Source organism: Macrobrachium nipponense, chromosome 9 (genome assembly GCF_015104395.2).
Source record: "Macrobrachium nipponense isolate FS-2020 chromosome 9, ASM1510439v2, whole genome shotgun sequence".
In the NCBI taxonomy this organism is placed as follows: domain Eukaryota; kingdom Metazoa; phylum Arthropoda; class Malacostraca; order Decapoda; family Palaemonidae; genus Macrobrachium; species Macrobrachium nipponense.
In genome coordinates, this window is record NC_061110.1 from 78594372 (window position 1) to 78609337 (window position 14966).

At 36.6% G+C, this 14966-nt stretch overlaps 1 protein-coding gene and 1 long non-coding RNA gene across 2 annotated transcripts in view; one reads left to right on the plus strand and one right to left on the minus strand.

Moving 5' to 3' along the window:
* Nucleotides 1–4309, minus strand: part of LOC135218282 (major facilitator superfamily domain-containing protein 6-like) — a 90723-nt gene extending 86414 nt beyond the window's left edge. The window contains exon 1 of the mRNA XM_064254489.1: nt 3183–4309. Coding sequence (XP_064110559.1) covers nt 3183–3640 — 458 coding nt within the window. The 5' untranslated portion in view covers nt 3641–4309. The remainder of the gene's footprint in view (nt 1–3182) is intronic.
* Nucleotides 4310–12019: 7710 nt separating this feature from the next.
* LOC135218349 (uncharacterized) overlaps nt 12020–14966 on the plus strand; it is a 58527-nt gene continuing 55580 nt past the window's right edge. Inside the window, exon 1 of the long non-coding RNA XR_010315300.1 lies at nt 12020–12622. This is a non-coding gene — a long non-coding RNA (uncharacterized LOC135218349). The remainder of the gene's footprint in view (nt 12623–14966) is intronic.

The window sequence follows — 14966 nt, forward strand, 5'->3', positions numbered from 1 at the left end:
CAAAGCCAGAAAACTAACCTTCTTTACCCTTAAATCAACTATTTTCATATTAATGTCGTCATTTCGCCACTTTCATTTTTTATAAGAATTTTCTTTTGCGAGGATTCTGCTCTGTCGAGGCTTCCCTGGCAAACATGGCCTTCTGGGTTATTCCATAACACTGGTGGTACTACATTTTGGAAAATAAGTAAAACGATTTTAAAATACAGTCATAGAAGTTGGACAGCCATGACGTTCGGAAATAATTCGAGATAGGATCAAAACTAAAATGTAATGCCTTCTCATTCTGCAGGACAGCTTTGAAGAAAGTTAATTGATATTAACAGCGTAGATCGCCTTTGCCACAGTCTCTTGACAAATTGACGAAGCATCTGACTTGAACCAAGATTCTAAACTTTGAGGCGAAATGATAACGATTATACTCGTCATGAAAAAAGACGCAAACGTGTCAAGAAGTCCTTTCAGGGTGATAACATCAATATTAATTCATTAAGTGTTCAAGAACTTAACAGCCAAGTAAAGGGCCTTCATTTATGGAGGATCCGTCATTTAATCCGAGTAAAATGTGAAGACTGAATTCACAATGCACAGGGTAGAGTTTACTTGATTAGTACACCATTTTATCGTTTAAGTGGTGGGTTATTGTAGATGGAAGGTTTACGCCCCATTCTCAGTCCTTAGTGTTCAATCTCTCGCCTTTTTCCGTCAGACCTGGCAGCTAACAGCATTATCTTTTACCACGTTATTCAGCTTACAGAAAAAATATACAATCGCCGCTTTTTAAGTGTAGAAAATGATATTGTGGCAGCCGTCCATGAATTTAAGTTGACTGATAGGACTATTAATGTAATGGACTGACTGTTCCAGTGACTCGCAACTTAAGAGTCTTCCGAATGAGACAAGTGAGTAGTACCTTCAGCCTGCAACTCTCCCCAGCGATCTCCAACAAACGAACATAGGGAGGTACTCTATCTAGTGACGACAGACATAACAGGGCAAGGACCTATCATTGTAAAATCCTCTTCCTGTATACTGGAAACACAGTTAAGGAGGTTACAGGGGTGAGCGACCTCCGTAAGCGCTCAATACTTGCTTGGAGGACCTCATTTCATGGCTGAATAGACATGTTACATTATGTCAACTTTCTTTCAAATTCTGAGGGAAATACTTTCCTGTTACACTGTAAATTATTTAAAAGCTTGATCGCGCGTCATATCCTCTTCGGTAGTTCCTATATATCACTAACCGTTAATCTTACCGAAGTTCGAAAATATTTCTTACTCTTGATATAACCCGGAATTATCTGATGGAATTGCCATAACACAATACAATAACCATGCTAATAAACTAAGCAATTAGTTCCAATTAATTTTTTTACAGCGTTGATACAAATTGGAAGGGGGAAATTCCTTAAGTGACTAAGAGAGATCGAATAAAAGATGTCATTGAAATAAAACTGTAAAATAAGAGTTTACTTTGGGAAAGAGAAAGACAATAAAGTGGACAGTAAAAATTTTGGAAAAATATAGGAAAGAAAAATAGAACGGGAGTAACAAGGCAGCGAAACTAAAACAATAACTGAAATAGATTATTAAAAGATTGCACAGAAAGGAAAGGAGCGGAAAAGAAAACGGATAGGGGCACCGTACCAACGATCGAAATTGCAGGGAAACCTGAAGAATAAAATCGCTTCGTGAGCCAAGTCAATTTACTGCATAAAGGGATGAAAGAGATAACCCTAACAAAAGAGTAAGAAAAAAATCGCAATAATATTTACAATATGGCAATACACCGAACTGAAAAAGATTGTAGACTAATATATTGAATTTTTTTATTTAAATAAGCAAATAAATAATCGTCATGGAAACCTATGCATTCTTAATCATGAAATAGCTAATGCGCTGAGAAAGTTTAAAAATGAAATGATGTACACTAATACGTACAGAAAAATAAGGAGAGAGAATAGTCAGACCAAGAATAGTGATATTTGAAATTATATGAGAGAGAGAGAGAGAGGTTGTTAGCGGGGCGAGTCGATGAAGGGAGTCATTACAGCAAGAACGGCGAAAATGAAGGTAAACCATAAAAGAATAAAGTTTGAAGAAATGTGGTTGACAGCGGCAGAGGGGAAATGTCTCTGCCTACTCATGTAATCCATATTATCGACCCCGCCGAGTCCATAACTAACCCTTTCCCAATTGCTTCTCTAACCATAACTCAACTAATCCTGGTTTTGGGCGATTACATTTTAACGGTCACAGTGAATGGTCGATGGGTTTTTCCGTTTTTCCCATTTCTGTTGTACGACAGTGACTCCCCCTCCCCCTTCCTCTCGGCCAAGCAACTGGCTCTGTGGTGTCTACCTCTAAGTGGACTTGGTCTGACTCGGGCTGAGATTGAAGATATGTAAGGGCGCTTAGATTTCAGTAATCTGAGAGTGCGGTGAAGCCGAAGAAATCGCTGAGTCGAGAAAGTTTAGCAAAGGAATAAACAAAATACAATAATGACCGCTTAATACTTAGCATTTACTGTTGTACTTAATCATTTAGATGTGTTGGTATTCCTCCAATGATTGCTTAGTCACCACCAACTAATACGGTCAAACTTTCTTTTAACAATCAGAATACATTTTGCGAGTCCCGACTTGGCAACAGGAACAAAGCTAAAAATATTTTCACCGAGAGAATGGATAATTAAGTTAACGATCATCTGTCATTAAAATATAAATAATTCTAAATCATCCCCTTGTATATAACTGTATTTTTAATGAGGATTATAATCATTGTGATCACGGATAACCATAAAACTTCAATGACATGTGGATCTGGAAATAAAATAACAACACGCAGAGATATTAATAAAAATCAGTATCTGCTTTGTTACTGACATCGAAAAAGTGTTCATCTATGATTTTATTACTAATGAATTATCAACAGCATTTAAAGATAAATTAAAAAAAAAAGACATGTTTACGCCACCACTCCCCATGAAAAAAATAACAAGGCTAAATGTCAAATCAATAGAGAAATGCTAAATATTGAGTCAATCAAACCCCACAAAGATCCGGGTCAAATTTCACAGCAGGTAAAAGTATTCATGACATATTACGTATCCAGAGACATTATTGCTCATAAAGAGTAGTACGATCGAATCCCTTCGATTCCAGGATGAATTATGCTTACCTGTCCGCGATGGAACCCCAGAATGGGGCAGCGATGAACTCGACGAAGGGCCTGATACCAATCAGAATACCCGTTTGGGAGGGATTCATGCCCATTTGTTTGAAGTAAACGGCCATTAGCGGGAACAGGGACCCAAAGGCAGAGAAGAAGAAGAAGTAAAAAGTCTTGGCGATCAAGAGCTCTTGGTTGACGTTATTGCAGAACATGTCCAAAATGTCAGATCGCCCACGAATTTTGTGGGTGGCTTCCTTCGGCTCTGGGTAGGCATTGGGATCCACCTCTCCCTGAGCTTCTGGATCCACGTAGGGCCTTGCCCCTGGAGCAATAGGTCGAACACTCTGGGGCTGACCGGGACCGGGACCTTGATCAGACCCAATGTAAAACTGGCCTTGGCCCTGGGGTTGCTGTTGCTCCATGCTGAAACCCCCTTGATAGTTGTCGTTTCTTACTGAGTCCATTATTAGGTTCTGAATGGACTTCGGCTAGTACGTCGCTATAGGCAGACGACCAGGAGATTACAGAGAGAAGTAGGTGCTCTCCCTCAGCTCAATCACAACAAAGGGAGAGGATTATCTCACTAAAGGCACCTGAAAGTCAAACATGGAACGCACTTCAACACCAGTGACAGCAGGAGCGAATGATTTTCACGGCCGAAGAAACGTTGATAATTGCAACAAAATCGAAAGAAAAAAAATGAGAGGTAAACCGTCACACACAGAGAGTCGGTCGATACCAGATCTTAGAGAGTGAGAGAGGGTGACGGTTGGTGGGTGTTTTGAAAAAAAATGGCTCTGGAGAAAAAGCCAGGTCGCACGTGACACCCGCTTTCAAGCCCTGGCTACTACATTATTCAGTTTTGTATGTGGTCAACAATAGACTACTCCGTTATAATACAGAAGCCTGTTAATGATCAGGGCGAAATACAGAGCCTTTCCACAAACGAGTGGCTGCTTCCTCTCCTCTCTCCACTGGCTAAAACTCTCGCTCGTCACTATCGGAGAATACAGCTGGCATAGCGCAGGCGCACTGTTGCGCTCGCCTTGATCATCACTAGAAAATGAAATACACTTCATTAGACTATTTTAGAGCAGTAGATAAGCATATTAATACAGCGTACAATCCATGACATCACGAAAGTACGCCGGTTGGACAGGAGTAACAAGAAAAATGCTGTGAGCTCTGGCAACGAGCGACGAGAATCAATAGAAGAGCTGAAACCCCGTCTTGACACTCATGGTCACGTGCAGTACGGGCGACTTTCCTTTCCCGGTGCCGGGAAGCAATTTACACTCTTGGAAGTTATTCCATCAATGGAAACAAAACTGATACACACACATACGGAGAACAAACTGGGACACGCCATTCGCGTGAAATTCGGTAAAGCACTTTTGTATGCAATGGAATATTTTATATTCTCTGACCGTTTAGTCAGTGCAGCTATTCCTTTTTCTTTTTCGGTTGGTGGAAATCGAACTTATATATAGGCTTCCAGCTCCACATTCGTGTCATGTTCTGGAATTGCATATTTTCTCAAAATAAACCTGGATAATATTAGAGGATGATTATAATTCAATCTCTGTCATAAATATATATATAATATATCTAGTATATATATATATAATATAATATATATAGATATATATACTATATTATATATCTATATATAATAGAGAGAGAGAGAGAGGGTGTCCATAAAGTCCCAGTACCATTAAAAAGTATTTATTGCTTGTAATGGTACTGGGATTTTATGGACACCCTGTATACGATATATTTGGTGTGTGTTATACGCGTCAATCTAGGATTGTATTACTTTTCTCTTTGTATTAAATGAGGCGACGACGATTTTTTGAGCTTCTTCGTAGAGATAATGAATAAAGAAGTCCAGAGTAAGTTAAACAGTTCTCAAGTTCGCAGTCTTGAGACAAGATCAGAGGAAGCCTTAAAAATATATGATTCCAGTGGCCATGTTTTTTTACATCTTTGTGTGATAGCGAAGCTATCGCCTCATAGTATACTGTGAAAAGGCCAAATCAAGGAGAGAGAAAGATGATCTTTTGAGTTCTGAATATAGCCAGTATTCAAAATAGAAACTAAATTACTAATCTCAAGAGTAAATTTAGGATGTAACAGGGATAAAACGCCGTAACCATCGGATTTGAAAGTTCTTAAAAGAATAACCAGGTTATTTCTAATTCTAACGATGGAGAACATACTCAGTAGAACAAGTTAGCGTTCCCTTAGCATCTTAGAGGCAAACAAAGGTAAGTTTTTTTTATTATGGGAACATCTCGCGGAGAAATGAAAAAGAAAATTATTTCTATACGCTGAATTGTATGACGAGCTGTCTGCTTATACCCGAAACTACATATAAAGCATCAAACAAGATTTCATGAGACTGAATGATGAAAACAAACAACCTCGTGCTAATACTGAAAAGAAGCTTAAGAAATTAAAAGAGGAAATGAGAAATTTGACAAGAGAGAAAATCAATTTTTTAAGGCATCTTCAGTGAATGGATATTATATAGGGCTACGACAAAGGTGCAGTTAGGAGAGAGAATGGGAAGACATTTCGCAGGGGAGGAAGCAAAGCCGTAGGTAGAAGCCTGGCTTTCCGGGCTCAGCCGAGTGGGACTCTTTTCAGCAGCGGATGTTGAGGGTAGAAGTAATCCGATTTGCCTTCACGCAACCCTCTCAATTCCCATATTTTTACATGCGTGTGTAGAGGCTGACATAACAGGTAATTTCTTGACTTGCATAACTTAAGATTTGAAACGTGAAGTCCGGAACGGGCAATGATTGGCCATTATTATCCCAGGATGTGTGATGGATATACCACTTCTCAAGATTTCATTAAAAATTTTCTTGATCAGCCAAACTTTCTGGAGCCTGTAATGCCATTCAGAGTAACTTACATGACTCACTTCAGTCATGTAAGTTTTCAGGTTCCTGAAAATCATGCGCTACAAGCTACTGATACGACGATCTGTGTGGTTCTTTTTCTTGGGAATCATCCGTAATTCAGTTTATTTGGGCATGCCACGCTATTGCCTCTGCAAAAATACTCCTGGGACAAAAATATGCACTCGACCATACAAGCAATAAAGGTGGCCCTGCCTTTATTGCATTACTATTAGTTCTAAATAATACTGCCTCTAACTATCCAGAGCTAAGCAGCTATACTTCCCTCTTTGGAGGTCTGTTTCTGTTATTCTCTAATCCTTTTGTCCTTAGGGCTTTCCCTCTGAAAAGACCAATCAAACTTTTCCTCCAGGGTTAGACTATGGCATTACCCTACACTTTTTCTGTCCATTATACGTAAGCTTGAGAATGGTATTTGGTTACCGAACTTTTCGGACTTCTTGTATGTAAAAGACTAAAGGGTAAATGTGTTTATAATAATGCCAGAGTACATTTGTTGTTATGTGCAGTATCACTTCGTTTAGTGATAACTTCTGTAGAAATTATCCAAATGCTTGTCATAATGTAGTTAACTGGTGATAGTGAAGTACAGTTGAAGAAATTACTAACGGAAAGAGTTCTAAAGTGTTAGTAACTAGGGAGATGAAGGTAAATGTCAGTGTGAATAATTTCATGACTGTGAAGGCATGCCGGGAAGATGGAGCAATCATTTCTCTCAATGGGAAAATGGCGATATCCCCGAATCTCGCAAATATTTGGCTTATCTCCAAATATTTTTTTAATCATTTTTGTGAAATATTTTCAATTTCTACAGCATGGCGCGTGAATATCACAATATTGAAAGTACGGCGGGGTATGTTGTATATTAATAAATTTCCGTACCTGGAAAAAAAACCCGCAAAATAAATTAACAGATTCTTTAGACTTTATTGATCTCAACCTTGACTTCTGTAATTATGAACGAGATACACATAAGGCAGCACATTATAATGAACTCGCTGCAAGAGTTGAACCTCTGGTTGAACTAAATACAATACCATGTTGTAAAAAGTAAGCAAAACGAGCCAGTTTCTGTATACTATACGTTGGTGGTGATTTTGCTGTAAAAGAAAAGGTCTTAGAATGTACGTTATACTTATTGATCGCAACACATTTTCTCTTACTCGGGTAATAAGCCTACAAACTACTTTGTTGCTGTTCTTGCTATTGCTGTTTTTGTTGGGTGGGTAGGATAGTCCATTGAGGTAAAATACAGGGATTTTAGGATAGGATATTTATGATTTCATTTATTAGAATTAAAATGTAAAGAATAAATAAGATGCACGTTAACACTACATAACAATTATTTCTAATAATATATAGCGTATTTACTTTAATTTTCGTTGGTGAAACAATGTTCTATTTGACCGTAGATTTTAGCATGCCCTCTGAGTAAGCTGGAGTTAGGATTATATTGTATATTCACAATCATATATTAAACTTAAAATTAAGTAATAGTAAGTTTGTGTGCAATATATATTATATTGTGGGTGACACTGTCTCGTTTTGTATTTCAGTACAAATTGTAATATTCACCTTTGTATTTTTTTTAATGCCGTCTTTATGTCAGGCCTATGCAGTTTGTAAATACAGCCCTTCATTATTACTGTCATAACTACAATTGATAATTAACCATTGAAAACAATTAATCTGTTGCCATTTCCTTAGAATTAGAAGTTCTAATTCTCAAGTGATGGTACTAAAACAGATTCATTGTTTTCAATGGTTAATTATCAATTGCAGTAATGACAGTAATAATGAAGGGCTGTATTTACAAATTGCATAGGCCTGACATAAAGACGGCATTTAAAAAAATTCAAAGGTGAATATTACAATTTGTACTGAAATACAAAACGAGACAGTGTCACCCACAATGTAAAGATACAACATAAACAAGGCGTGATTCGACTTCCAGCTTAATTTAGAATTATATCGATGGTTTTCAGACACACATTTTGTCATAAATGAGAAACTCTAAAAGGTCTTATATGCTTTTTCTAGATCAGTTATGTTGTTCGCTGAATATCTTGCAATTCTGTGAAGAAAATTCGTGGTTGTTCGGATAATAAGAAAATATAAGCATTTTTTCTTTCTACCTGATGCTTCCTCCTATAGCTACTACACGCATGTTTGAATAAGAAAAATATTATAAACAAATATTTTTTCCTAAATAAAAGAGCTAGCAGATCTGTCATTTAATTTTAAAAAAATAAATATGAATTTAGCCCATTTAATTGTATAATGTAACAAACATTTTCCCTGAGCACTAAAGCAGCACTAGTAATGGATTGAAAAATGGCTGCGCATTCTGAAAATTTGGCAGAATACGAAGCTTAATTACTTCATACAAAAACGTTTAGCCTACATCAATATACTAAGCCCAGGTAATTTTGCTTTGATATAGAATGTGCATCACCTGGTCTCAGTGTGACATTCGGACATTCTTATTTATTTAAAATATAGCATAAGTCTTGTTTAGAATAATATAGAAAAAACTGTAATAAATGTACAATTTCTCATCTATTTTATTTGCTCAATCTTCTTTGCAAGAACCGTTGGTATATTGTGCTGGATCATTCTTTATATAGTTTACAGTAAAATCTGATAATTTTTTTAGTACTTCGTTTTCCCGCCCCCCACCCTCAAGTTCCATGTACAGATCTATCTGTACTATTTGCCCTTAACATTCCCCCTCGCCTCCAACCCCAACATCCCCCCCACTCCAAACCCCGCCACGATCATACCCTGTAGGTCTTTGCCCTAATGTAGTAAAATAAAAGAAGTCAAAATTAACATTCTAAACGAGACAGCTATGCAGAACAACAGAGGTTAAGCTGTTAGCTAATAGTGCCAATAAGCTATGTATATAATAATTACTTGAGCTAGCAAATGCACCAGTTCATTATAATTAGTCCATAACTGAACCAAACAGGTAAATAATCTATAAATTTCTACATATTAATAATATGCTTAAGAATGAGATAAGTTTTCATTAATTATGCAAAGGCCCGTTTTATACTTTTTCATCAAACATCGTATATTATTATTATTATTTCTTTGGCCTCTGGTGCCAATTTTCAGATTCATGAAGCTGTCTACCAAGTCAGGTCCTTAAATAATAATGTGACCAAACTACCCGGCACGAAATATTTAGTCACTTGACGATTGAATATTGATTATGAACCAAAGTGATGAGTTTTTCTAATAATCTGAATAAAATTGCAGTAATCTAAGACAGCTAGGGAAGGGATTCCAACTCTTCTGTACTGTAGGCTACTGTAAAGCAAAGGCATAAAAACGTTGAAACACTAAATGAGTTTGTTTGAAAGACAAACTGTTGGGCACAAAATAAATGGCTAGTGCACAGTTTCAATTTTCAAACCCATCTGAACAGTTTAAAGTTTCTATTCATAGAAAGGATTCTAGCATCTCAGTAATTTCACAGTTAAAGCATGAGCATTACTAAACTGTTGAAACAATAAATGAGTTTGTTTCAAGGAAAGGTTTTATCCGCTACTTCTGTTGGCCACATTAGAAATTGCTAGAGCACAATTTCAGACTTGCCTTTAAAGGTCTCAATTCATAGTTCAGAGGGTCTAATTAAGTCTAATATATGTTTAGTGAAACTTCACTGGGCAGATCTAGGTAATAACTCCGTGTCGGGTATTTCTTTGGAAATTACAGTTTCCTATAGTATTTGGACTGCTTATTAAAAATTTAAATTTATTTTTGGGGGCCTACTACTAAACACGGCGAAATACATTATAGACTCCCCAATCCCTAGTGGCTTTCGTACTCGCGGGACCGTTCCTTGCAGTCCGTGCGAAGTTATTGCCTAGAATGAGCGGGTTGTCTCAGCGATGAAAATAATTTTTCATATGAAAGTCAACAACACGTTTTGGTAAATTTTTAAAACAGTTCCAACTTCGTTAATCTAAAGTAATTAAGTGCATTTTCATGTGTTTTGAAGGATTACGATAGTAATACATTGGGGAAATGAGTTGTTTTTGAGTTTTCATACACCCCTACTACATCCGGCAAGGTTGGGGACCCTTTTGGAATGCGTGGTTTTGGGTGGGGTAAATCACCATTGACACAAAATAGCATTTGAATTAATGAATAAACTGAGGTACAACAATCATAGCATACCCATCAGGCCATAGTAAAGCAATATAGCTCAGTGCACTAGCAAGAACACCGAGATAGAGCCCAAACATCCTCAAACCGTAAGAAGGAGAACGGTGCTTCGTGCCTTATCCGCAATTTTAGATTCTTGGCAAGCTCGTATGTACTGGCAAGCAGTAAAAATGCGCTGCACGCTCCAGCCTCATGGGTCACAGGAGGTGAATCATGTTACAATATTAAAATCTACCAGAAAATTATAAATTTACCTTAATTGGATGGACACAAATGCTTTGATGGCTCACCTACAGTGTCGTCGTCGTGAGAAAATGATCCCCTAGGTGGCCGAGTGTCACTTAAAAGTGGATATAATTTAGCAGCTTCAAGTAAAAAAAAAAATGTAAAACTGAATCCTGGTAGTTCTTAATAAATACCTAGCAAGATATTTCAAAAAACCTTTTTTTAATACCAGGCCTTCTAATCCACTCCTTCATATCTCACCACCACAATCGTTCAATATTTTGTGTATGAACTACGAAATTATTGGGGTCAAAAAAATTTTCTGTGGGGTTACCTTGAAAATGAGTGTATCTATCCACTGCTCACCATAACCACGCCATGAATCACTATAAATAATAGAGCCTGGTTTAATATAACGGTTAAAGGAATTAAACTTTCACCTTTGGGATTGTCAGCACAAGGATCAATTAATGCCTCGACAAAGAATTTTTCTGATGTTCTCTCAGTACCACCAAACAAGCAACACTGGGTAAGAAGGCGACCTTTATGGTATTTACGATGAGTAATTAGTTTCATTTATTTCGACTTCAACGTCAATACCACCGCTATGCTCCTTATCATTGTGCCAAAACTGAGTCACCTTACTACGAACACTATTCCAATCAACACTGGTCTTTGACGAGATATTCAAATATTTACAATAGGGCGATGTTTCCAAAATTCACTTACAAACTGGCAAAGAAAAATCAGCAATTTTCATACCGGAAATTTAACTTTTTCTAAAAGTGCCTTTCTGATCATATACAGTAAATTTACATTCTCTCATTTTTTTTTTCAGTAACATACTGGTAGCTACAGCACCAAACGTTTTATCCCTTCTAAATTTACACTGCTTATTACACTTCAAACATTGTACTTCTGCAGGTAACACTCCATGTTGTCTTAAAGCATCAATACATTTTGTTTAATTTTCATAGAAATCGTGAATTAAGCGAAAATAATCGAAGTAACAAGACGAACACAGACTTGACATTACTTCTCTCTAGAAAGACTTGAACCAAATGACGAAAGAAAATCTCCACCCACATACACAATTCAATTTTAAGGGGTAAAAATTCGGGTATTTCTACAGAAGCACGCACGGACTGTCTGCAAGGAACGTAACCGCGTATACAACATCCACTAGGTATAGGGCAAGGTATATAGAATAAGGGAGACCATTCTATATACCTTGGGATTGGGGTGTCCAATGTATTTCCCCGTGTTTAGTACTGGGCCCTGGGGGTTAATTACAGTCGTCCGATTAAATATTACTTAAAATTCTTGTTCAGTAGGTAAAACTGCATAGTAAAACCGCAACTGCCATAATCTAGGCCGCCTCGGATAAGTACACTAGATCTACCATTTCGTATCAGAAGTTCAGAACCACAATGGATTTTTTTAAAAAATTTTCCGAGGATGGTGATTATAGTATTAGTATATACGTACTACATTCATATCTCGGATTTGGTGATTTCCCCCCAAAATATGCAGAGACAAAGTCTCATCGTTTTTTATGCTAAATGCATCTATCATACTATAATTATTGTATAATGAGTTGGAACTATTGTAAAATAATAGCTACCCAAGATTTTCCTTGAGTCATAGCTTTTTTTAAGTAGTAGCTATACGAATTTACCATTTTGATTATGAGGGAAGTTTCTTTTGATGCCGATTCGCCGATTATAAGACTGACAATTGTTGTTGGTCTTTGAACTGTCCACGAAGATCCTTGAATTTGGCGAATTGGCGAAACATTTGACCGTCCGATTGGGTGATTGGCTATTATAGCTACACTAATACTACGGATTTCCCGAATTATAGTATCTCATGAACGGTTACGTTTATTGTTTAGTGATTTTGTTTGTCCTCTGGCTAAACTTTAAAAGCGACATTGGTGACAACACTAGGCAACAGTGCAAGATCATTATAGGCCTACCAATACTTAGGTTTTATACCCTTGAAACAGGAAATGCATGTTACCAACCATCACCACATGTATGAAAAGAGATGGAACCATGGAGATGAAAGCTGCTGTATGCCATGGTCATATGTAAAGGATAATTAGCTGACAAGTAGGTAAGTATGAAGTGGTTGGCTCCTACAAATACTGTTTTATTGATGCATAGGCTACCATGTTGGCAGTATTTAACTTGAAATTGTTCTTGCATTTTAAATTTGGAAATATTCAGTAAAGTATTATCTTGAACTGTTATCCCAATTTGAGCCTGAAAAATATAATTGAACGTTTTTGACAGTCGTTTTTTTACCAAATGACTAGGCCTAATCAACCACACCTAACCAAACCTAATGTTCTACCAGGTTGTTACCCAAGTTCATGATATTTGGCTAGTTTTAAAATGAAATTAATTAAGCTGAGCGATGAATAGACCATCAGTGGGATTCAGGACTTTTTTCTCTCATTTTCTGTTTTCCCTGCATCCAAAAAGCCCACTTAGGTAATCTGCGTTTCACATAGGCTAATTGCATGATATAAAGGTGGGATCCACAGTCTAAAAGTATTTATTTGCTAACATATTAATGATTGTCAGAAACGTTCAAAATACACTTAAAAAAGATAGGAAAATTATATTTTCTAGTCCTGAATGTAATAGCCTAATGGTTTAATGTAAAACAACACCACATCATCCTATTTTTTAATGTGTTCATTGAATGTTTCCGACATTTGTATTGGTAGCAAATGAGGACTTTTTATTAAAGATGTGGACCCACCCTTGTATCTTAGATTTTGGGGTACCATGGGAAAAGTGAGATTTTTGGATGGGGGAAAACACAGAATGAGTGAAATACAAGGATATTAGCTAATTCCATTGATAGTCATTTAGATTTAAGGTAAATTTATGTTATGATTTCAGACTTACCTAATACATATCATGCACTATGGTAAAGTTAGGTTAGGTTGAATTGATACTTCTGTTTTACTCATTTTGTGTTTTTCCCCAACCTTGAAACTGGTTTTCCCACTGTGACCCCTCGAAATTATAGGATATAAAGATTGAGCCCACTAGGTATATCTCTAAAATTGCATACTATGTGTTAATGAAATGAATACCAAACATTCAAAGGGCACAGTTAAGTATAAAAAAAGTTAGATTTTCATTCCCAAGTAAAAAATGCAATATGCAATAGTTTAAAGTAGGTTATGTAGTAATAGCTTATACATGCAAGTGCTTGTTGACTCCATAATTTTAAGAAGTAGGAGTAGGGTTGAGTTGGGCTAGGTTATGTTAGGTCTGGGATGCATGTTACCATTAAAAAAATAAGAAATAAAAAAGAACAAGGGTTATAACCAAAATAATTAGACTGAACTATAGAATAATGCCCTTGAAAATGTAAAAGGAAAATGCTAAATATTTACTTTACCCACTCCTACAAGCACCAAATTTAGTACTGTTCTCATGGGAATGGAGGTTTAAACAAAAAGACCGTAAATATCTAAACAGTAAATTTGCGAAAGATTATAGCTTGACATCCTTATTAAACATTAAGAAGTCTGAAGAACATGGCTTAAAAACTTTGATTTTTAGTTTGGGTATAAAAATAACACCAAACAAATTCTACTCCTATTTTACTTTAATACCAGTAATCAATATTGAATTTCTTATGGTGTGAGATTAAGTCTCCTCACTACTTAATAAGAATATCATAAAAAAATATCTATTGCATTTTACCATGATATTTACACTTTTGTTGTTTCAATGTTCACTAGAATGGGGCTGGTACTAAACTTGGTGCTCATGGAAGTCGTGGTATTTGTATTTAAGTAAAATTATAACATTTTTATATTCATTATTGTGGTTGCAAACCACTCATTTGGTTTATCCCCTCCCCATTAGTACATCCAACAATTAGGGTGGAATCCCGTCAGAAACTGGGCAGCTGCCACGTGTTATGACCCAAAGTGCCATATGTAAACCATAAAATAAAAGCAAGAGGTGCATCCTAACTTAACATTCACTATTTTAACCAGATCTGCTTAATCTGACATTCCTTTTAGTCAGAATTTTTGAAGTAAAATTGATCATCGGGAGTGATTTTTATATTAGGTTTTCTGTGGAAGGATGCGAAATATGGTTAGCCCAAAGGGAAAGATACCATTTGCAGACCAAGGTATACTTGTTATTCCTTAGTCATGCATCAGGTCCTTTGCTAGTTGGAAAGTTAACCTGATGTAGGTCACCATTGATTATAAAAGTGAAACAGAAAATTGTCTTAACCTAACCTTGCACACCTTGGCCTAATTTGTGTTCCCCTTTAGCTTAGCACAGAGCATATTTCTTGGAGGTTGAGAGGTACACGGAAAGAGTCATATCTGCTCATGTTCCATTACCATTCATGGTAGTTGAGCCTTTTAGTCAAGATATGATTAGCAGAGGAGAGGCATTTATCAGACAGACGTGGG